This window comes from Sceloporus occidentalis, unplaced genomic scaffold, assembly GCF_023333645.1.
Source record: "Sceloporus occidentalis isolate IW3139 unplaced genomic scaffold, rSceOcc1.0.p SCAF_68, whole genome shotgun sequence".
Taxonomy (NCBI): domain Eukaryota; kingdom Metazoa; phylum Chordata; class Lepidosauria; order Squamata; family Phrynosomatidae; genus Sceloporus; species Sceloporus occidentalis.
In genome coordinates this window covers 2,016,269-2,039,136 of record NW_028317048.1, presented here as the reverse complement: position 1 = coordinate 2,039,136, position 22,868 = coordinate 2,016,269, and the positions used below count along the sequence as shown (strand labels likewise).

Below are 22,868 nucleotides of genomic sequence, written 5' to 3'. Positions count from 1 at the left end.
GGTTTTTTCATTACCTTTTATAGATGAGTAAAAGATTTTTCAACTAAAAGTTAGAAACAGTCATTTTTTTCTAAATTTTTCACCATATTTTATAATTTTTTTAATAGTAAATAATATGATACAATCAAAACAATGTCATCTAAAGAAAGCCCTTCTTGTCCTGAAAAAAACAATATCTAATGTGTGTGGGTTCAGTAAACGGGAAAGAAGAAAATTACAGCTAAACACAAGCAGCGCAGAAATGTTAAAAAGGCCATTGTCACAAAGGGTACAAAAAGTAAAATCAGCCTTTGTCTCGAAGGGGTTAATATGAATTGTCTCTCCAAACCAAGTATCCTTGGTGTGTACGTTAGAATATTGAGGTAGAAAGGGTGGGGATGTAGGCCATATGTTTTGGCCTCCACCAAACTGAAGAGTGGAAACAGTCACTAGGGTGACACTCAGTGTGAAATATTAACGTTGGCGTAGAGATATATATTTGAGGAAACATTGTAAAGGGTTAACATTTGAGGCTTAACAATCACCTTTTGTCGGATCATGTTGCATTTTGTAGATTTGTACTTTCCAAACATGATTTTTGTTTAGAAAAAAGCAAAAATGTTGGCTTTATAGTGGAACAAAACGTGTGACGACATCTCAGAACGCAGGAAATTAGGGGATTACTCAAAACATATGTGAGAATATGGTTCCAACATCTGGTTTATTGGTTAATGTGTCAAGAACCCCCGGCAGGACAAACAAGGATTCCCATTCTGCAGTTCATTGCCCTGAGGTAACTGCCGTTGGGATTGGGTCTATGAGTGTACTTTGTATGTTACGCAGTGTATTCTTTTTACAGCAAAACCTATTGAACGTAAAGTGTCCGTTTACATTGTATTTAATACACTTTACGCAAATTTTTGGTGATTGGAACAAAATGAGGGCAAATAATATGGAGTGTATAATGGGTTCCCTTATGAGTTAATACCACATACGACATCAAAAATGAGTGAACTGTCACTAATCTGGGTATTGTCATCTAAAGTGACTGTAGGAGGGACTGTATTGTAAGTTAATTGCACTTAATGGTTTTTCTCTCATCGGTCATAAAGCCCAGTGCCGTACACAGTAATGTAGGTTAGCTTGGGGGGGCATTTATTTTGCTCCAATAAACTTCATTTTATCTGTAATGCTATTTTGAGTCAGTGTCCCTGATCTTAACCCACATTGAGTGGATTGTTAAGGGTAACGCTAATGAAGTTCCTTTCCACTTTGGTCTTTTATTACTCAGAGGGTCAGGATGTGTGATTGAGACTAAGCCATTCTACTGTTTAGCACAAGCAGTATAAGAATTAGGTTGTTTGTCTAGTAGACAAAGGGAGAGCAAGAACATATACAAATGGCTAATATACATTTGTCTGAAAAGGTTTTTTGTTTTTTTTAAAAAAAAGAGAAAACCGAAAACCACTATAGTCTTAAAAACCTATTTTAGTCTGATACTGGTAATAATAAAAAAAGTAATGGTGGGAGATGCCCTTTAAATTGCTTATCATCTGTCGATTCAAAAGGCTGTATGAAGACCGTTTAAGTAAAAGAGCAAATGTACCAGTCAAATGATTCAATAATTGGAGACATTCGCACGAGGAATGGGGTGATGATTGCCCCGCTACTTATCTAGCATATGGCTTGAAGGAGTCATCCTTTTTGTTTTACGTTCTTATTGACTTTCCGCTGACAGCTTTATTATTCAGACTCAATAATGATACGGCCTGAGTAATCAGCGAACGTGGCTCATGGCACGATCGTCAGATAATAGCTGTAACAGACTGTCCATTAAACAGAAAGGGCCTCCTGTCTAATGTATACTTTAAAGGTGCAGTTCCACTTTTAGCAAGTCTCGTTCTTTTCTCCAAAGGTTTCTTCACAGCAAACCAATGCAGAAACGTTTCCAGTTGTTAAGGCAACAACATATTAATGACTTGTGTCTCGTGTGAGCAATGTAAGATTTGACATGACTAAATGTATAAAGCAATCACAAAATGTTCACTGTGATGAACTAGTCACGACAGTGGAATATGTGTGTGTGTGTGTATATATGTGTATATATATATATGTATATATATATATATATATATATATATAATATAATATGTGTGTGTGCGCAGCACTGCTACAGGAAAGTATGATCAGACTTGATCAGTTCTGGGAAGGTTAACCCATTACCTAAATGTCTGCCTCCTTTAGTTTTCTGATTGTTGTGCTTCTAGAAACACAGAATTTGACAGCAAATAAGAACCATTTGGCCCGTCTAGTCTCCTCTTCTAAAGACTCAAAGCTTAATCAGTCCTTGAGCGAGTCTTCAATTCTATTAGTTTTAATGGTGTGCAAATCAACACTTGCACAAAAATGGTTAAATGTCTCCATATGCACCCACTGCATTTAAAGAATTATTGATTTAGCAAGCGATGGTACATTTTTCTGTTTGAAACCCTAAACCAGTGTTATCGGAATATCCTTGCATGTTCGTTTTTTTTTTTTTGAACGAAAACCAATGTTTAACTTGCAAACACATTTTTTTTTGTTTAAATATAAATTATGTGCAAATTATTATTTAAAAAGCGGCTTTAGAACCCCATGATAGTCTTTTCCAGCAAATGTTCTGCGCTCCTAGAAGAGACATCAGGGCAGGGGAAAAAAAGACTTGGGGCCCGTACACTCACTGTCCCTAGCTAAATAACTAAGGAGATTTTACATATTTAGCTCTGTCTAAAGCAGCGTTGTTGTTTAGTAATTGCCTCTGCACTTATGTGATGTATTTTAAAGGCCGGTTGGTGACTGAAAGGGTGAACGGTCATGAACGTGGCCCTGTTAACGTCATCCCATGTTCATTTCTTTCAGCTCCATGTTCATGCATGTCTTTTAACCCGGAAACCAGACGGCTGACCGTAGGGCTAGACAATGGTACAATCTCAGTAAGTACAATATCAATTCCACTTCAGTAGACTCTTGGGTAAAGCATGATATTTTTAATTGTTTTCTTATACATTGACGTCATATTGGTAATGTTTCAGAGTTGATACAGCTAAGGCGTAGATTGAAACGGCATGTCCGTTGTACCCAGGCTTACAACCTGGAGCCCCCAGGGGAAATCAGAGGGTTCCCAGGTATGTTACGCCGTTGGCCTTTTGGTCTATCACACAGATACTGAACACCAGAGTAGAGCTATTGCTGCTACAAATCTACATTAGCAAAGAATTGGAATAAAGAAAATAATGCACACCTTCAATGATTTTTTTTTTGGTGCCATGTCACAATTGTATAGCTTTTATCCCTCCATCTTCAGCTGGAGCCTTAAATGATCCATCAAGTGGCTTGTATGCAGACAGTATCGCATGTGACCTCTGGAAATCCTTATTTCGACGCAAAAGGATACATTTTTGGCTTCAATGCACAGAACTTAAGTGCAATGTGCCATTTTCATTGCCCATTTATTAATATAGAACGTAACATCCAGCGTATCCAGTAGATGCGTTGCAGACCCCACATTAGCTTGGCCATTAAAAAGAGGATTTCGGGCTCACCACAAAGTAACCATTTTCTAACTCAAGGGATAAAACAAACCAAGCAAATACTTACATTGCGACCCGGACGGTACAGTTATTTCATATTGTTGCCCAAGGCTACTGTGCGGATGCAGAAGTAGATTCGATACAGTAATACCCAGAAAATAGAGATACAAACAAGTCGTAAACAAAACTGTGAAGGCCGTATGATGACGCTTGACCTAGATAGAAGAATATTGTGCTTCATTTCTTTTGTTTGCAAAAAAATAAGAGGAAACTTATTATGAGATATCAGATATGTAACAATAATACAGTATGTGTGCCCCCCCCCATTTTATTTCCCTGTACTGTGTAAATTGTGATATGACTTAATGCAATTCATAGTTTTCATCGGTGTGAGTTACATAAGTCCAGTGAATGAAAATAGCATTATGTATCTAAAGATTTATGTGTTACGTCAAATGCAAAGAAAAAGCATCGTGTGAATGGAGTAAAATATCATTTGTGACGATCTCTGAATAATTGGAGTGTTGGAACTACGCAACATAACCTGGTTCCGGAAATAGTATGTAAAAAAAATAAATAAATATATATATATATAAATTAAATATAATTATAATGTGTATATGTTTGAACCCTTTTGCAGGAGCAAGTCACGGGGTGAATAAAATAATCCATAGTGAAGCCAGGAGTCAAAATATTCCCTCAACTTGGTTAAGGTCTAGTTCAGGGTGTGACAAATTTGTTTTGAATCTAGGAACCAGCTAAAAAAAAAAGTTAGGAGCCAGGATTTTGTTTAAAACTAATAAAGTTTTATTTTCAACAACAAAAATCAATGATGTCCCAAGGGAATTCCCCTCCTCTCCCTTAAATATAGGTCACTTTCCTCAATATTTTTTTTTTTTTTTTTATTATTTACATTTTCGCCGGCAGACCAACGTTCACATGGTGGGGCTTCGGGGTGAGGTGGTAAGACCGCCGGGTGTACACGCCGGCCACTTTAATTTTATTAGACGGCCGGCTTCCACAAACCGTGCGGCACCGTGAGCAGGGCCATTCCCGCCCTGCTCACAAGGGCCGCACATTGAAGTCCGACGGGCCGGCCGTTGGATGCCTCTGACCAAGGCGCCAGGACAAAATTCTCAGTCGTCATGGTGACCTGGCGCCTGGGACTTGTCGAGCCCTAGGTATCCATTGCATTGCTCCCTGGGGAAGGTAACACGGATCCTTGTTAACCATATTGATGGGTAAAAAAAAAAAAAAATTAAACGTAGGAAAAAAAACAAAGAATTTAAGATTCTCCATTCCGAAACAAATTCACAGGGCACGTTTTGGCATAAATCTTAGATTCTAGCTAGTCATGTGATTTATTATTTTTTAATTTTATTACAATATACGTGCAGTATTTAGATGATCTATAATGTGGCGCATATATATTGTGGTTGCTAGCCTCCCAATGCACTTATTGCATAGTAAATAGCATTACATTTTACTCAGAGTACTGGCAGGTTCCTTGGCACCATTACTGTAGTAGAGAATATAAAATTAACATCAGGACTGAGTAAACCGTGTACAGTAACGTGAACACACCAAGGAGAAGAGGGCCTCGCTCTTGTGAGCTGAACGTGCATTAGGAGGTTGAGCGGGGAATGAGACAGAAGGTGAGGGACATGCTCTTCAAAATGTTTTATAAACCCCCATCGACAGGTCACAACTGCATCTAAGACATTGTGATAAAGTCATACCCGCTAACTACATCCCTTAAAACAAGTGTATTATGTCATGCCAGCTGAAACCTAATTGCAGGGGAATTCTACCAGGAATGCCCCTGGCACAACCAATTGATCGAGTTGAAAGCCCAAGCTTCCTCCCAATTGAACTTGTTACATAACTGGTGCAGGACTCCTGGGAAAGGTGCGCTATACCACTTGCAGAATGTTTCACTAAATTCCATAATGACTTTCTTTTTTACGAAGAACCTTTTTTGCTTTTCTTGTTAAATATATATATTTTTTCTGACACACCTTATCATATACCACATTTTCAACATCTGAAGTTCTAAAGAATGTTTTTGTGTCAAATACTGCCATGCTGAAGGACTTTGTCTCTATACAGGGCTAAATACGGTATCGCTGTCTCAAGGTGTCCTCTTTTTACCGTCTTTAGCTAATGATGTCAACACGAACGAGTTAGAGGTCTGTAGTTGCCAAATAAAGTGGCATGCTGATGAAGGGAAAGTATTCTGAGGACACCGAGGTGAAGGCATGTAAGGATTGGCGGTGGTGTAAATCTAAGTAGAGACATGTTTAAAAATAAAGGAATTTGAGTATCCTGTCTAGTCATTTGGACAAAGTGTCCCAACGTCCAGCAGTTCCCATACAGAATTATTAAATGTCATGTTTTATGTAAATGTATATAATATGGACCAGCTCTTCATGTGGGTTATTTGGGTTATGAAGAATATAAGAGATGGCAAGACACTTGGTGGCCACGAAATTGGAATAATTTACTAACCTCAAAAAGAACATTGGAGTGTCTCATTGAAATATGCGTCTCTTCATTAAACGCCCTAGTAAGTAGCCCTAAGAGGAACATTTTTGACTTCACATTACGTTATGAAGGTCCAACACAGTCAGCGATTGCTGCACGTAGGATTTTAGTAAGTTTCCAGTGCCGACCTAATTCATAATGGCGTATTGGATTATTCATAATGAATAGCGAAGTTCAACATATGTCCCGGCCTGCATGGTGAAGAAATGCGTCTGGATTTGTGGAAATAAAAAGGGTTAAATGCTAGGGTACGTTATTTTTTGGATAGTGTCTGGGCCTGGAATTCGCAGTTTATATCCAAACTTAGCTACTAAACAACCCCAACCTCACAGTAATTAAGGGCCAATTAGCCTATTTTTGTTGCTCGTTTTTGTGTAATGTGGACTAATTTGTGTTGTGCTTGTTCTGTCTATTTTTTTATAGCTTTATGTCCATCCAAATCAAATATCCCACAATATGCAGTCCTTTTAACACAGGCTTGATTTATTTCTCTGTTTTTTAGTGTTAAATAAAGCATTGGAGGGCACATTATGTAATGAATAGATAACGTCAGACGGCGGATGCATGATTCCAGGGGTCGCCTTGCCCAATTGCCCATGTATATAAATCAAACATGGCATGCTATCCAAATTTAACGTAATTTATAGATATCCAATTATACTGAAAACAATAGAATTACACACCGGTGCTTACAGGAAAGCAGAAGAGTTCCTGGGGAAGGAGACAAGATACCCTTTGGGATTCCCCAGTGTTTTTGGGAAACAAGTTGCTTTTCTCAAGGTTATTGTGCCCTTCAAAGTCCCACAACGTCTTGTACCCCTGAAGGACAACGGTGTCCAAGCACAAAAGGTGTAGGGATGTATGATTATCATATAAAGCTATTCAGTCAACTATAATACACATCTTAAATTTATACAAAAGAATCATGAATTTACTAGGCGAGTCTGATTATTTGCTTCATTGTTGTGTTTGGCTATTTATTGTACCCATGGTTTTATTGACTTTTATACTGTGATTTAGGCGTAGGGATTGAGGAAAAAATCTAGTGTATGATTAATATATGCAGCAATTCAATCATGTTTTTTGTGATCAACTAGAATCCATGTCTTCAATCTGTTTGTTGGCGGTAGATGATCCCTTTTCAGAAGCCGATCTCGTATAGCATAGAATTGGTTCATATATCATTCTCATCATTAATAATGGAGTGGGCGAAAATTAAGTGGGGGAGCTGTGGAAGTAGCCCCTCCTGTTAGACTGATCCATACGTTGACTGCATGTAATTCAGAAATAGTTTAATATATATAAATTCTGTGAGTACCATAACTTCAACAAAACTTCAAAAAGTGTTATACAGCCGTGGTCCTTAAGGGGTTAATCGAGGAACAGCTATGCAAAATATTTCTAACTTATATAATTGTGTATATATAATACTATACCTTTTTTAAATCTCTTCCAGGAATTTATTTTATCTGAAGATTACAACAAAATGAATCCAGTAAAGACATATCTTGGTAAGAAACAATATTGATGACAATTAACCCATTTGGGACCCGTAAACCGCTTATATAAGCTTCTGGGCACCTAAGATCTCTCAGAAATGTGATAACATACTCTGAAGTTTTGAAATTATATAGATATATACATTTTTATTTAATGAGAATCAACCAATAGAAAGAGTAGTATTAAAACCAGAGAGGAAAGTATACATAAGAGAGAGAAGGGGCCATTACTAAAAGAGAAAAAGTCTCAAACAGAGAAATTTTATTTAAAAAAAACCTTAAAAGTCCTTATTTCATAAATAGCTTCCAAAAAGTCCTCACTTTCTCATACAACGCGTTTCACTTGTTCAAAAGGCTTTTTTACTTGAAATAAAACATGCAGCTGTCAAGGAAAGGAGATAGAAAGAGAAGGGGTCATGAAACTGGTGAGGGGTTAACGTGGATATCTGAGAGCAGGGGGCAGGAAAGATGAGCGAAAGGATACCGAGGTGTGGATGTTATAAAATGTGGAAAGGGAAGGCTTCGAAGCGCTAGTCATAGTTGCCAGAGGCATAGTGTTCCGAGGATGCCAAAAACCCAAGGGCCGGCCAGAACATGGATGTAAGTTAAGGTGTTGCTTTTCCTCCCATGTCTAGGTCCTATGGAGTTAACTGATAGAGATCTACTTATTGATAATGACGGGGGGGGGTCCGCATGGAGCGTGTATTCTCAGTGATGCTTCCGGGGACCCGGGATATAAACGTGGCTTTGCCTTTTCCTATAGAATCTTTACGCAGGTTGGTAATGCCTTTTAAACGCTGTCTGTCCTCTCGCTCGTCCGTCTTTGTACAGCACACCAGAGCCGCGTTACCATGGTCCTATTCGTCCTGCAAATGGAATGGGTGCTGAGCACGGGTCAGGACAAGCTCTTCACGTGGCACTGCTCGGAGAGCGGGGAGCGCCTGGGGAACTACCGCACTTCCGCTTGTGCTTCGTGTCTACAGTATCCTTCGCGGGCGTTACTACGTCGTGGTGAACGGAGAGTCCTATTTCCGTACGTCTGGTGCGTGCACAGTTACTTGGTGATGGAAAGGTTAAACGGAAGACCTGGCGCTGTTTGTCCTGCACAGTGTTCTGTTCTCCAGGCAAAGTTTGTAGATCTCTGCTGTTTACTCTGTTCAGTGTACGAAATAGAAGACGTTGTCCTTACTGAGCAAACACAAGAAAGCCCTGAAAACAGCCTAGCAAAAATAGGAAAGAAAATAAACCTTCCCGGACAAGCCACCATACACAATTACCACTTTTGTTTGTCTTTGTGCCCCGTACGCCTTGCTAATATTTGTATCGAAATTCTTATGCTTACGGTGAATGTAGTTTGTCATTGACAATGAGGTCCGCTCACTAGATGAAGATGCCCATTGAAAGGGCAAACACTGGCAAGTTTCTCCGAGGCGGCCCTACATAATGTCATTTTATATATATATATATATATATATATATATATATATATATATATATATATATTATGATATATGCGTTTATAAAAAATAGTTTTGGGTGCTTTATGGTTACACTTAAAGTTGCTGTTCCACCTACGCTGCTAAATATACATAAATACAATATTAGTTACCGTTCTTAATTTCTAGTACTGTTGAATGCCAAAGCCCTACCTGGAAATTATTAATTGTTAAGATGCGCTATTGATTATCATGTGACACAGACACTGGGGGCAATGCGAAAGACTTGAAATATTACAGGACATACTAGATGAGATGTTACTTGTACAGCGGTGTGGCATGTGATGGTGCTATGTAAGGCAATAAATAATGGAGAGAGCATTTGTAGGTAAATGAGAGGAGTTATGGCTGAAGGAGATCAGGGAAGGGGGTCGGAAGGCAGAGAACGCACATTTAAAGAAGTGTTTACCAAGTGAAGAAAGAAACAGTCATTAAAATCGTGTGTAATTGTCAGGTCGTTAATACCCCTTGACCTGAGCCTGATAGATTTGATGTGGAGACCAAACATGTGTTTGTTGGGGATCATTCCGGACAAGTGACAATTCTAAAACTTGAACAAGACAACTGTAGCCTCATCACCACTTTCAAGGGACATACAGGTGAGCGTGAAATATCCACTGGCTTTTTAAAACATTCACATATGTACTTGGGGATTCCACGGTTTGTAGGATAATAAAGGGGACGTCCAATAACTATACCTCCCAAGCATTGTGGTGTACGGGGGACAGTCTCGATGTTTGGGCGCTGTCATGTATTACAGCATGTCTGCGACCTCTGATGCAATTCCTACATAGCCACCTTGTGGCGCTCTCCAGCGAGTGTAAGTTGGCTCGTCAGATATGGTGGGCAGGGGGTGGCAACTGCAGTCCTTTTTGAGTATAGTAGCCATGCAGACATCGGGCTTGAGTTACTATAGCAACGAAGGCTATTTTTAAGGGACACACCAGTCGTCATATGCACTTTTGATTGCCTTCTTTAAATTTTTGTGTGATCTCCTTTCCAAGCACTACTTAAAAATTCAGTTACAAAGATATTTTTAACATTTGGTGGCTTTTTAAAGGATTTGATATCTGTCTACAAAAAAAATCTTAAAAAAAAAAACCCTACGATGCTAATATATAAATCCTTCAATAACACCAAACATGACAAGCCTTTCAGTAATGTTCTGTAACTTGGTTATTTCTTTTTTTAGCTGGTGTCAGCGCATTGTGTTGGGACCCGATGCAGAGACTTTTATTTTCTGGAAGTTCTGACCATTCCATTATCATGTGGGACATTGGTGGACGCAAAGGGACTGCCCTAGAACTTCAAGGACACCAGTAGGTTGCTTCTTATTTGTCTTGTGTAGACACATATACCGTATATATCTTTTGTTTCATGTTTTCAAAAAGAACAATAGTTCTTTTTCATCGTACACAAGTTTTAAACTGTGTTAAATATGTGTGATGTCCATATTGAACATGGAGCTTTGTATAAGAGCATAGGAGCCTCACGGGCTTTAGTGAATGGGAATCACCATCTACAATGACACATTGCCAGCTGGTAATATGCCTTTTGTACGACGTACTATGTCAGGACACATAATTAGGACAAAAACCAATCACCGATATTGTGAATATAAGCAATAAGAAGCCTACAGGTTACAGTAGTGTTGGGAAAATAGATAAGGAGTTCATCTGTATGAAATCATCTGTTCATGGTTCCACAGGGAAACGCTATGACATCATTAGAAGTTGCTTAGGAACAAATCAGACACCTTTCTTTTGTTACGCCGTGCAAATAGCCAAGGTTCTCTTTCTAGTAACGGCGTGGGGGGTATTTTGCATCATCGTGCTTTGTGTGATTATTCTCAAGTTCATTCTACGCGATGATCTGTCAAAGAAACACGGATGGTCTCTTTACTGGACAATGCAGATTCTGTAAAAATTACATGATCGTATAATGACGCAGAGAAAATAAATAACAAATAAAATGTGTGTGTGTGTGTAAATATATAACAACTCCTCAAATGTTCTAGAACAAGGAACGACTCCTGCACATGGTGCTTTCATGGTGCCACTTGTCTTCAATATTACAATATAAATACTATTGGGGACAGTCATCTTTTGCCTCCTGTTCACAGTATATGCATGATTACCCCCTCCTTTTGTTAAGTCCTTGAAGAGGACAGGAAATTAATATTCAAATTAGTCTAAGTAGTTTTGACAGATATGTGTAATTATCCCCCTATAAGCTGGACGGTGGGTGTAGTAATATGTTTAAATGTCCACTAGAGGGCTCCATTCCTGAAGTTTGCCATGTGAGTATTTTCGTGGCTTGTCTAGCTCTCCTAGTTCTCTGGATCTGTTTTATACATCTCTTTTTGGGCTAATCTGAATTATTTGCCTCTGTCACAGTGATAAAATCCAGTCAATCTCCTACGCTCACCAATCTCGTCAGCTCATCTCATGCAGTGCCGATGGTGGGATAGTAGTCTGGAACATGGATATTGAAAGACAAGAGGTAAAATCCTTATTGCATTTGACTGAGTTATTATTTGTGTGCCGGCTATATATATATATTTTATTCTACACAGAAGGATTTCTTGAACGTGTTCATTCGTGTTTTACAGCAAAGCAATTAATAGCCATTAAGTTTGTTGCATCATACTTTTGTATGCGTGATCTTTAAATTTATTGTGTGTCCCAGCAGGATAGAAAGCCCCATGTAGATTGTTGCTCAGACTCCTATAAATATGTTTTGAGCCAATACACCCCTGCCAATGAAGAATACACGCTTAAGAAGAAGCTGCAGCGTCAGAACTCTGAATCTGTCCATACAGATAATACATAACACACAGCTGCCATATGCATTAATGTGCATATGATGGCTTGGTCATACAGAGCGTGTGGAAGGATCAAATCAAATGATAGTAAGACCACTTTTAAAACTTTGAACTAGAGTCCTTTTTAGAGGCCATACTACTATCATTTATCCTTGATGGCCAATTATGATTTTACAAAATAGTCCTTTAATTGATTGAGTCTTAGGTCTTCCTAAATCTGTTTTCACATAGCTTGATCTCTTGTTGTCCAGACTCCCGAGTGGTTGGACAGTGACTCCTGCCAGAAGTGTGACCAGCCTTTCTTTTGGAATTTCAAGCAGATGTGGGACAGCAAAAAGATTGGCCTCAGACAGGTATCTGGATTTATCATTACAAACAAATCCACGTTTTTTTGCCCACAGCACCTTTCTCTAAATCTAAGATGCTTAAATATCTTTTTTTGATCATATCAAGATGGGAAATTAATCTGCATTTTTTTAATTTGATGTTTAAAAGAGTTGAACTCTTCCTATGTCGTCTTCGTAGTGAGAGTTTGTACAGAGAGCTGCTAAGCTGCTCCAGCCTGGTTTTCAAACATGGCATACCCGTGGCGCAAATGGTATATTGCTGGTTTCGTGGCCAGCAAACTGAGGATATAGTCACAAGATGCTTCCTTGCCAGCCAAATATAAGATCAGCCCCCTCTGTCACGTTCTCTACGTGCTGCACCCAGTTTACCTGTATGGTGGGACTGGCTCTCATAGTCTTGTATTCTCTTCCTGACAAGAATCAGTACTTTTGTTCCCCAAAACCTCTCTTAATCCCCAACTGCCCTGTGTTGTTTTTTTTTTCAGCATCACTGCAGGAAATGCGGCAAAGCTGTGTGCGGTAAATGCAGCTCCAAGAGGTCTTCCATTCCACTGATGGGCTTTGAATTTGAAGTTCGCGTGTGTGACAGCTGTCACGAGACAATAACAGATGAGCAGTAAGTCACAGCACGCGTGTTAATCATCGGCATGACCGCTATTCCTTCTAGAATGTGTGGGGAGTTTGGGAGGAGGTGGGAGGAACATCGGCATCTAAGAAGACTTCTTCATGTGTTCAAAGAGGGCATTTCATGGGGGAAAAACCTCCTTGAGCAGAACATACAGAGCTGCATACATCTAATCTAGTTAAAGATCATGTTCAACTGGAACCAAGTAAATGACTTCTAATTGGCTACGACCCGGCATGAACCCAAACTACTAAGCCTTGCCTATTGATTGGGTAGCCTATGCACAAAAAGTGAAGCTTTATGTTTATTTTAATGTATAAAAGTGTTTTCTATGTAGTTACGGAACAAATACAACTAAAAGAAATGGTGGTGTGGGGAAGCCTCGTGTCGGGTAGGGATTCACAGCTCGGACCTTTTTTTTTTTTTTTTTTTTTTACATTAAAATTAAATCATGTTTTAGTTATTGCCATAGACTACCCTCCAATCCATTGGTTTTAAGTTCTCAAGTTTTTATTCAGTGGTGGACATTATCTTGGAACTTTCTGTTTTTGGATTATGGGCAATTACAGCATTTTTGTGGTTTTTACATATTAAAACGACTACTTTCCGTTGGTTTGTCACAAACACAGAAAAATGCAGAAAAAAGGCTTTATTCTTTCTTTTAGACGCGCTCCCACGGCCTCGTTCCATAACAGCAAGCACAATATAATCCACGTGCACTTTGATGCCACAAGAGTGTGGTTATTGACGTCGGGGACGGACAAGATTTTAAAGGTTAGTAGAAGTTTCCTGCAGATGATGTCTCCACTTTGAGCCCTTATAAGGCCAGAAATGAAGCCATAATCTATATATCCAGAGCCAATGTGCGTTTGTGGTTAATTCACTAAAAAGGGAGTTGTCAGGAGAGTTGTGGTTTCAACTACCTGTCATTCCTGGCATATTTCTCAGCGAGAGGGGCTACGCTGGCCCCGTAAAATGTATAGCTCAGTCAACGAGATGACTTTTAAAAACTCGCTCACATTAGGTATGTTGTATACAATGCCATCAAAACTATTCTTGGTGCTTAACCCCTTCAATCCCAGGGGTTTTTGGTACCTCAAAGCCCGGAGCAATTTTGCCATTTTTGGGGTATGTCGGTTTAGCGATTATTCTCCTTTCCTGTGAATTGTGTACCCATGTAAACTATATATTGTTTTTTTCAAGGAGAGATAGAGCTTTCTTTTGATACCATAGTTGGATGATTAGCTGAAAATTTAGAATGAGAAATTTAGTAAAAGCTAGCGAAGATTAGAAAAAAAAATTTTTTTTTACATTTTCCCTCTGAATCCTCACAAAATTAGGTAAAGTGATGGAAAATCCCCTCCAAGTTTATCAATTCAGGTGTCCTGATTTCAGAAATACCTAATTTATATAGATTTTCCAGACTTTCCCAGCACCAGGGAGCATACTATAAGGTGTACAATTTTGTATAATTTTTATGCCTATGGCTTAACGGGTTTGGGGGTTGTGAACGGGGGCCGGAGGGTTATACTGGCTAGCTGTTATGCTAGGGCAATGGGAAGTAAGGTTTTTTAATAATTTTTTTTTTTTTTTATAATCTTTTTTTTTATATATATATATTTTTTATTTTTTTTTACATTTTTTTTTGTATTTTTTATATATTTTTTTTTTTTACACAGAAATGGTTAGAGGTCCTCCTAGGGATCTCCTGAACATGGCAGTGATGTCAAAATGACATCACAGCTCACATTATAAATTTTTTTTGTATTATTTATATTATTTTAATGATTTTTTTAATATTATTTTTTAAATGAATTAACATTTTTTTCAGCTTTTCTGTTTCAGGACGGGAGGGGGGGTGAGAGACATGGTTTCTCACTCCCCTCCCCGCGATCCCCCTGCACCGATCACACTGTGATCTCTATGCAGGTCTTCACAGACCTGCAAAGAGATCGCAGCGTCTCTGTGCCTCCGATGACCTTCCGGGTTACATCAGCAGTGACGCAACCCAGAAGGGAATGCCCGATTGCGCGTTTGAAACTGCGCGATCGGGCAGTTTGCAATGTAACAGCTTACCGGCTTTCATGCCGGAAGCTGTTACGGGAGATCGGGCAGCAGAAACCCGGCGATGCCGGCTTCTGCTGTCAGTGGGGAGTCCAGACTGTCAAACGACAGGGCTGGACGTACCGGGACGTCCATAGGGGTTTCTTAATAGGCGTTTTTTGGACGTCCCGGTGCGTCTATAGGGGATTGAAGGGGTTAAGCTTCCTTGTCGGCCCTTCAAAAAAAACAAAAAACCTTCCTTGTCGGACTTCTGGTGATTAAGTTCCCACTAACTCACTATTGAAAATGATCCCTAAACACACATTTAGTATGAAAAATAATGTGCAATTCGACAGATAATTAACACGGTACTTTATATAATTCTCTCTTGGTCAGGATGCCAGTGGTAGCCAGTAAGAGTAATCATGCTTGTTTTTCCTCAGCGTAACACCTGGTTGCTGACCATTTTTAAGGACCGCTTTATAGTGCGGAGTGCTAGCCTTAGTTTGAGTGACCCGGTGGCGCTTACAGTTTTACAGTTTCTCAACATATGCAAAGTCTAGAAGTTTTCACTGGAGTGGTCGTTACTTTTTAGTTTGACTCTAGCAGATATTTCTACATATTGGATGTTAGATACTAGGTTAAAGTAGGGCATGTCCCCATAAAGTCCAGCTTACCAACAATGGACATTCTGGTAAGTTCCACACCCACACTTGTTATCCTGAAATTCCACTTATTATTATTGTTTGATGCTATTCAGGTGTTAGAATGGACATGTTAATAAAGTCCCCCCGCTGACCAGTTTAAAGTTACTTAGCGACTAAATGAACGTTCAGGAGAAGGTGGTGCTGCTAACTATTATGCTCTGCAACCATAGTACATAATACGTTTTTTTTAGTTAACCCCTTAATGACAAGCCCGTACATGTACAGGCTCAAAATGCATTGTTTTCAATGTGTTTTGGGACTGCCCATTGTCCTTAAGGGGTTAAAAGAAATAAGCATTTTCAAATACTTAATCTAAATATAGGCAGTTTCTATATTTTACTAACTAATATATATTTTTCAGATGACAGGTCCACTAGTTACTATACCAAATAAACTGTCTGTGAGCAGAATCTCTTAACTTCATTATCCCAAAAATTCCTGCAGATGTCCAGCAGAGTTGATGCCTCCAACGCCGAGGTTAACGATTGCTGTGGGATTTTGTTTTACAGCTATGGGATATGTCACCGGTTGTCTCCTGATGGTACTCTAAACCATAGGTGTGTGAAGTGTGGCCCTCCAGCAGTTGAACCTCTGACCATTGCTGCTCTACACACTAGACCACAAAGACCTACGGAGAAAGAGGACAAAAAGCAGAAGTGTTTTGCTACTCTCTGGAGGCGTAACTGGGGTTAACCCCCTTTTTTAGTACGTCTTCTCAAGCGAGAAGCACTTTCCTTTTTAACTCCAACCCGAATCATGTTTGGAAACCGGTGCAAGTGGTATTTAAGTAAGGCTATGTCATATAACACATCCTCCTGGTTTGCAGTGCTTTGAAATATTTGGAGGTTAGAATTCAGAAAGGGTATGCGTTTCACGTAATGTAAATATCTAGCATACCCGCTGTTCTTTGAGGTGGTGTTCAGGTTTAATTCTGACTGTCCATTGAACCTCTAGGGCACTCTTCTCCATTGAAGTCCTTTTTTGAACATCAGCCGTGCCTTCATAGAGATAACATTGAGCGTTGACAGGCAGCAGAGTTGGCCGTTCCAATGCAGATGAGTCCTAAACTCCCAGCAATCACCTAAAAATGTAATTCTCACTTAATCCATGGGGTGATCTTTTAAAATCTAGTCCTTGGTTATTAATACTGAGGACTGTACTCATACCAATAAGGATGAGAGATTTCAGATGGTCAGTATTTGAATCCCAAAAGCTGCACATTGACCTGTTTCTTTCTCTTTTAACTCTTATATAATGTTCTTTTCACCTTTTGTGGGTTATCTCTAAATTACTTTTTTTTTTTTTTTTTGCTAACGGTTCCATGTGTGAAAACATAGCTTTATAATAATTTCTAGTGCTTTCTAACACCAGGACACTTTAAAATGCGCACATAACAGAGGGTGAATTTTATCTTTCCAAATTATAAGAAAGCAGACTATATTCACTAAAGTGTTTGACGTTGGGTAGCAGTGAGCTGAAATTCTTCACTTTGCATTAGATTAATAGTCTTTAGTTGAATTGGATACCTTTTATTGGACCATTATAGAAGAAGATTTAAAGTTACATACGCTTTTGGGAACTGAATGAACAGAGTTCTCCAAAACATGTGTAACTTGACATGTCTATATTGTGGCGGAATGAAAGGTATCGGCTCGAAATAAAGACTCTTTCCTTTTAAAATTTGCTCTTGGTTTACAATATCAGTTTTTCTTGCATTCGGTGAAAAAAGAAAGACTCTAACTAAGTTTTATGAAGGAGCGGCTCGGCTCCTCTTGCAGAAGAAGCTCATGAGAATTGTTTCAGCTCACCTGCAAACTCCAACCCCCTATTAGTTATTAAACTTGGGCTGCCACCTTGAGTAGAGGCAACGCAGGCAAAATAAGTGATAATTGATTAGTCCACTTGGTATAAGCCAAGATATGAAAAATCTCATGATCTGTTTGCCACCCTCGAGTGTCCTGGAGCTCGAGACGCCTGGCATAGTCCCAGAAAAAAAGAGAATTATATAGTTCCATATATAGACCCGTAAATTAGAGTCTCTATCTTTTGGTAGCTTTGGTTCCAATTACATCTGAGTGTATGCAAAGTTTCATATTTTATCACAAGCAGATCCAAGTATCGTGTTTTGGATTGCAGTTCTGGAGGGTGGCCGAAGATAATGCGAGAGTTTAAATGTGCTGTTTCACTTAAAAAATTTTGTTTTATAGTCTGTTTCTGTAGCAACAAATCAAACAACTGCTTAGGTGTCTCATGACAAGCATTCCCGGCAATATTACGGGCGAGACTTTTTTTGTTTCCGGATCATGAGTTTTATTTTCATATATATTTAAAGTTTTGGTCATATCTCCCTTCCTAAGTGATGCTCCGCCATCTTAATTCCCCTTAATATAAAAACAATAATATGAATTGTAATTAGGAAACATGTCAGGTTCCAAAGATAATAACGATATCTTGAAGAATATATGTAATAAATGATAGTAAGATGGAAAGTATTGATCAATACATAAAATATTTGGCAAATATATATAAATGATCAATTTTAATAAAGAATTGATAAATTAGTGAAAACAATTTAATAAGATTAATACATTCAATTTCTAGCAAATCAAGTTAATTGATCACACATGCTAAAGTCGTATGCTCATTCACATGCATGCCAACACCATGTAACACTACAATACAGTGTAACACTATATACTGACATACTCACACTAATGACACACATCATGCGCTTGCACACACTAACACCACACTCTTATACACATGCACACACTATCCAACAACATCCACCAACGCGCACATGCACACATACACATTAACTCTAACACCGTAAAGTATAAAGACACTGACTGTAACACTATACATACACACACGCATACAGCGCTTTCCCTCTTACCTCGTAGAGACCTGTCTGCACTGCGTGCGAGATGGATAACACGTTCACATCCCCCACACACACACCCCCATAGCCAAGCAGGAGGGAGCAGCTTCTCAGCTTCCTGGGCTCCAGGAAGTGATTTATAGTCACCATGGTGACCTGGCACCAGGGGTTTGTCAAGCCCTGTCTTAATCTGTATCTTATATATAACCCCTGTGTCTGCTGAAGTGTCCTGTTTTAATTGGCTGCTCTGGCAATCCCGTAATGTTCTGACAATAGGTATAACGTGGAAAAAAGGTTGAAAACGGCGACAAACAGGTATAATGTCAGAGGCTGCCCATATTCTGTCACGCGGCATCAAGGAGACCACCTTACCGGTAATTAATTCTATGAGATGAGCATTTACCATTTTACCACAAACCATACATTTATTAAATAAACCGCACTGCATCTAGTTCTTTACGCACCATACTGGTTAAACATTCAACCTCATTCAAGATCATTTAAGCAGTCGCTTTGCTATTTTAATGCACACAACACGGACCATATAGCAGTTTGCTGAAGAGTTGTAACCATGTATCATACTGAACCCCTCACTGGGGCCGCCCTGTATTAGGCATAGTAAATTGGGGAGTATCCCTTTCCTGCTTCTATACATGTATTCCTTAGTAGTTTCCACTTATTTTGGAAGCCATGGATGTTGGGCATCCTGCTTTCATCTGAAAGGGTTAACAGAGAAGATGTACTGTGTGTGTGTGTGTGTGTGTGTGTATAAAACAGCTTAATTAGTGTTAGATCGTGATAATTTGACTGAACATTTGACTCCTTTCCGGTTTTGTGTTGGGGGATATATATATATATATATATATATATATATATATATGTGTGTGTGTGTGTGTGTAAATGCATACATTTAACACATTCCATTCCAGAGACTTCACTGTTTTTAACAAGAAAATGGTTAAGTCCAAAACAAATTAATTTGTTATTAAATTCTGTAACATGATTCTATTCATTTTGTAACCTAAACCTCTCCTAAAGCATTGATGTGTTGGATATTAGGATATTTTAAAACACAAGTAAATGAACAGATTAAGATATCTATTGTCTGCACTGTATGTATTATAGATATTGTTCCGTCCAATACTGTCCATATTGCTAGATTCAAATTTGAGGTTTGGAAGCCTTGAATTTTTTTTTTTTTTTAATTAATGTTATTTTTCTTTTGTTTTTAATTATGTTCATTTGTAATGGTCTTGTATTTGTGATTACATTCCAGACTTTTGTATTTCCTGGCATAGTATGGGTTTGTTAGACATTTTTATTCTACTTTTATTTCTAGTACCGTCCTGGAGCAAGTAACTATTTTCTAATACAAGTGTAACTTATTGTACTTGAAACTTATTTTATGCTTTTTGTACATGTTTTTAGTTTTTTTTTTCACAGAAGCTGGAACCAAACAGTGCTCCTATTTAGTTAGATGACTTCTCATGTTCATCTAGAATAGGTGTTTCCCTGCCATTCCGGCTAAGAACCCGTTAACCTTTTTAAGTGCCTCTAGTCGTAAAGGTTTACTTTACTAAATAACACTTTGTAACAGTTCGCACCAAAATAACATTTGCGGTTTATTCACTAAAGGGTGTTGGGTAGAAGAATTTGCAGCAGAGATGTAGTTTCAACTTGTTGACTTCACTATGCATTATGGAATCCTAAATAAGATTCTGCCGCAGGAAGAGTTTGGCTGGCCTTGTATAATGTAGTTATATCCATGAGCCATCTCCGAAGTCTCGTAGTTGATGGGATTATGCCTCTATAAAGGGTTAGCTCAGCCCTTCACACTGGAGAAACTTGTTGACCAATCCTAATGAATAGTTGAGTTAGGGAGTTGAACCCAGGACTCCTTCAAACTCCCTTTTTAGTGAATAGACCCCACTAATTTTTAACCCTTCGAGTATCTAAGTATATGGTAGAGAGCTGACAAAAAGCACTAGAGTGCCAACCACATACCCCGTACATTGCGACACTCTGTGGTTTTCTGTCTAGGATTGTGACGTTTCAGATGGCCACCACCTCTCTGAAAACCCCTTCCCCTAATACAAATATATATTTTTTATTTGCGGTAAACCTTTTTTTCTTTTCTTCTAATGGCCTTTGTGGACTGCAATTCCCATCAACCATCTTGCTATGCATGTGGCAACAATGAGATATTTGTAGTTGATATATTAGTTAATAAAATCTTCACATTTTCTGCAGAACATATGCTGACATTTTGTCAATCAGGCCTTATACTTAGTAGGGCCCATCAGGTCCTCGGGCTGGATTTGCTTGACCGCACGTATGTCGTTTGGTAGCCACTGGTCTGAAAATATCTAAGGCTACCTCGTCAGCCCCTGACTTATCCTGGGCTCCGTTATTGGCCATGTCCATGCTTTAGTGATATTTGGATTTAGATAAAAATAAATGGTTTTGGTTGACTTCCCATTACAAACATTTATCGCTGTGTTACAGTGGAAATAAAGGGAACTATTAATGGGAAAACCTAAAACCACCTTTACACGTTTCAGTACAACACAACTCAACTGTTTGTGTTAACATATTTAACACTGCATATGACAAGTGTTTATTGTAAAATTACATATTGTTCCGATCTCTCCTCATCATATATTCAAATCTACTTCACTTATATTAAGAAAGAGTTGGTGAAACAGAAATGCTATTAAAACCTGCTGTATAGTTATGTTTGGTTAATATTTTTTTTGTTTCATAACTACAAAAAAATATCTTCTTGTTGAGCCCCATAACTGTATTATCCAGTGTCAAGAAGCTCATAAAACACTCATTCATTATTCCAAGTCCTATGGGTTTGTGGGTGAATACTAGTCCTCTTAAAGTCACTAGATCAGCAAGCTCCGACTCTCCAGCTGCTTAGAAACTACCATTCCCATAATACAAACGTCCTCTTGAGCATCATGGGAGTTGGCAACAATGGCGGCTGGAGTGGCAGAGTTGGATCCCTGTGCCCAATCCCAGGTTCGATGGCTTTTCCTGTTTGTGTCATCGCTGCTGCTATGTTTTATTTATAAGAATGAGAGATAAAAAGGGACCATATTTTAATTAATGTACTAATGCTAATTTCTACATGACTTAATTGTGTACTATGTACTAGATTCATTTAAATGGTTTCTCTGTAGACATTAAAACATGTTTTTGCTACCTGTTAATGCACAGTGTAAATAATAAAAGTATTTACAGGCATTCATCCTGAATCTTGTAATTTATTCACTTGTTTGTCAAAACACACAAACCTGTAAAATATATATATATATATACTGCAAAAATACAGAAATTATTCCTAGGTTATGTATAAGAAGAAATGATGAGGACGAGCATATATTAACATAGAATACATATATGTTGGATTAACCAAAAGGAAAAAACAGAGATGAATGGCAGCCTTCAGACTAGATGCACCACTGAGTATATCTGTCCCCCCTACCCTGTTATTTAATGATCGGACGAGTGCTACAGATATTACATGGGTCATTCTGGCAATATAGTTAAAACTCCCAACAAACAGGATAGCGTTGAAGATGAATTATTCCTGAGAAAGACAGCTGGAAAACATTACACTCAGGAGTGAGGAGTTTGGATGGAAGAAGGTGTCTGCTCTGAGATCCAGGGCTCGCTTTACTCTTGGTCCTGCGATGTAAACCCTGGATGGAGGCTCTCGGTAAAACAGGCTCGGATCTGGGATGCGGAATACCACTGCCTGTTCTGTACTTGCCCCTATAGGTGTAATGAAAGTACATTTTCCCTTTACTGGTCATACGCTGTAAATTTATCAAATAAAAGCCTCCCCCAACCCAACAGGCAGCTATTGAGTAGATGCTGAATTACAGCTGATTAGTAGCAAAATGTATAGCCAACAAATGACAATCTTGCTCTATAATTATATATTTAGCACAACTAATAAAAGCAAGCATTGTTCATGCGCAAAATACCAGAACATACAAAATGAAGCCTTGCATCTCCCTGCTGGACCGGTGGAGCTACCCCCACAAGACAGATTTATTCCAGACATTTACCCAGCATATGGTATTACAGTCCTATGGACAACAGCTAACCCAACCAAGCTTATTGTATTTTATGGATAATTCACCCTCCCACTGTTGCTTGGTTGTCATATAACTCATCTGTATAGATATCAATTTATCCAATAATAGTTTCATTTTACACAAAGTATTCCGATTTCCTGATCTTTCCCAAGCCCCCCCAGCTTTATGGTTCACACACATAGCCCCCCCCAGTCAGTTTCCCCACCTGCGGGTTACACATATTAATAGTACACTAGTCTTAG

General features: G+C 38.7%; 1 protein-coding gene across 1 annotated transcript in view; it reads left to right on the top strand.

Moving 5' to 3' along the window:
• Nucleotides 1-16,172, top strand: part of LOC149286497 (WD repeat and FYVE domain-containing protein 2-like) — a 31,779-nt gene extending 15,607 nt beyond the window's left edge. Inside the window, exons 3-12 of the mRNA XM_089493983.1 lie at nucleotides 2,878-2,951; nucleotides 7,549-7,603; nucleotides 8,423-8,573; nucleotides 9,574-9,686; nucleotides 10,280-10,406; nucleotides 11,484-11,589; nucleotides 12,163-12,264; nucleotides 12,744-12,874; nucleotides 13,549-13,657; nucleotides 16,143-16,172. Coding sequence (XP_089350109.1) covers nucleotides 2,878-2,951; nucleotides 7,549-7,603; nucleotides 8,423-8,573; nucleotides 9,574-9,686; nucleotides 10,280-10,406; nucleotides 11,484-11,589; nucleotides 12,163-12,264; nucleotides 12,744-12,874; nucleotides 13,549-13,657; nucleotides 16,143-16,172 — 998 coding nt within the window. The remainder of the gene's footprint in view (nucleotides 1-2,877; nucleotides 2,952-7,548; nucleotides 7,604-8,422; nucleotides 8,574-9,573; nucleotides 9,687-10,279; nucleotides 10,407-11,483; nucleotides 11,590-12,162; nucleotides 12,265-12,743; nucleotides 12,875-13,548; nucleotides 13,658-16,142) is intronic.
• Nucleotides 16,173-22,868: the final 6,696 nt, after the last annotated feature.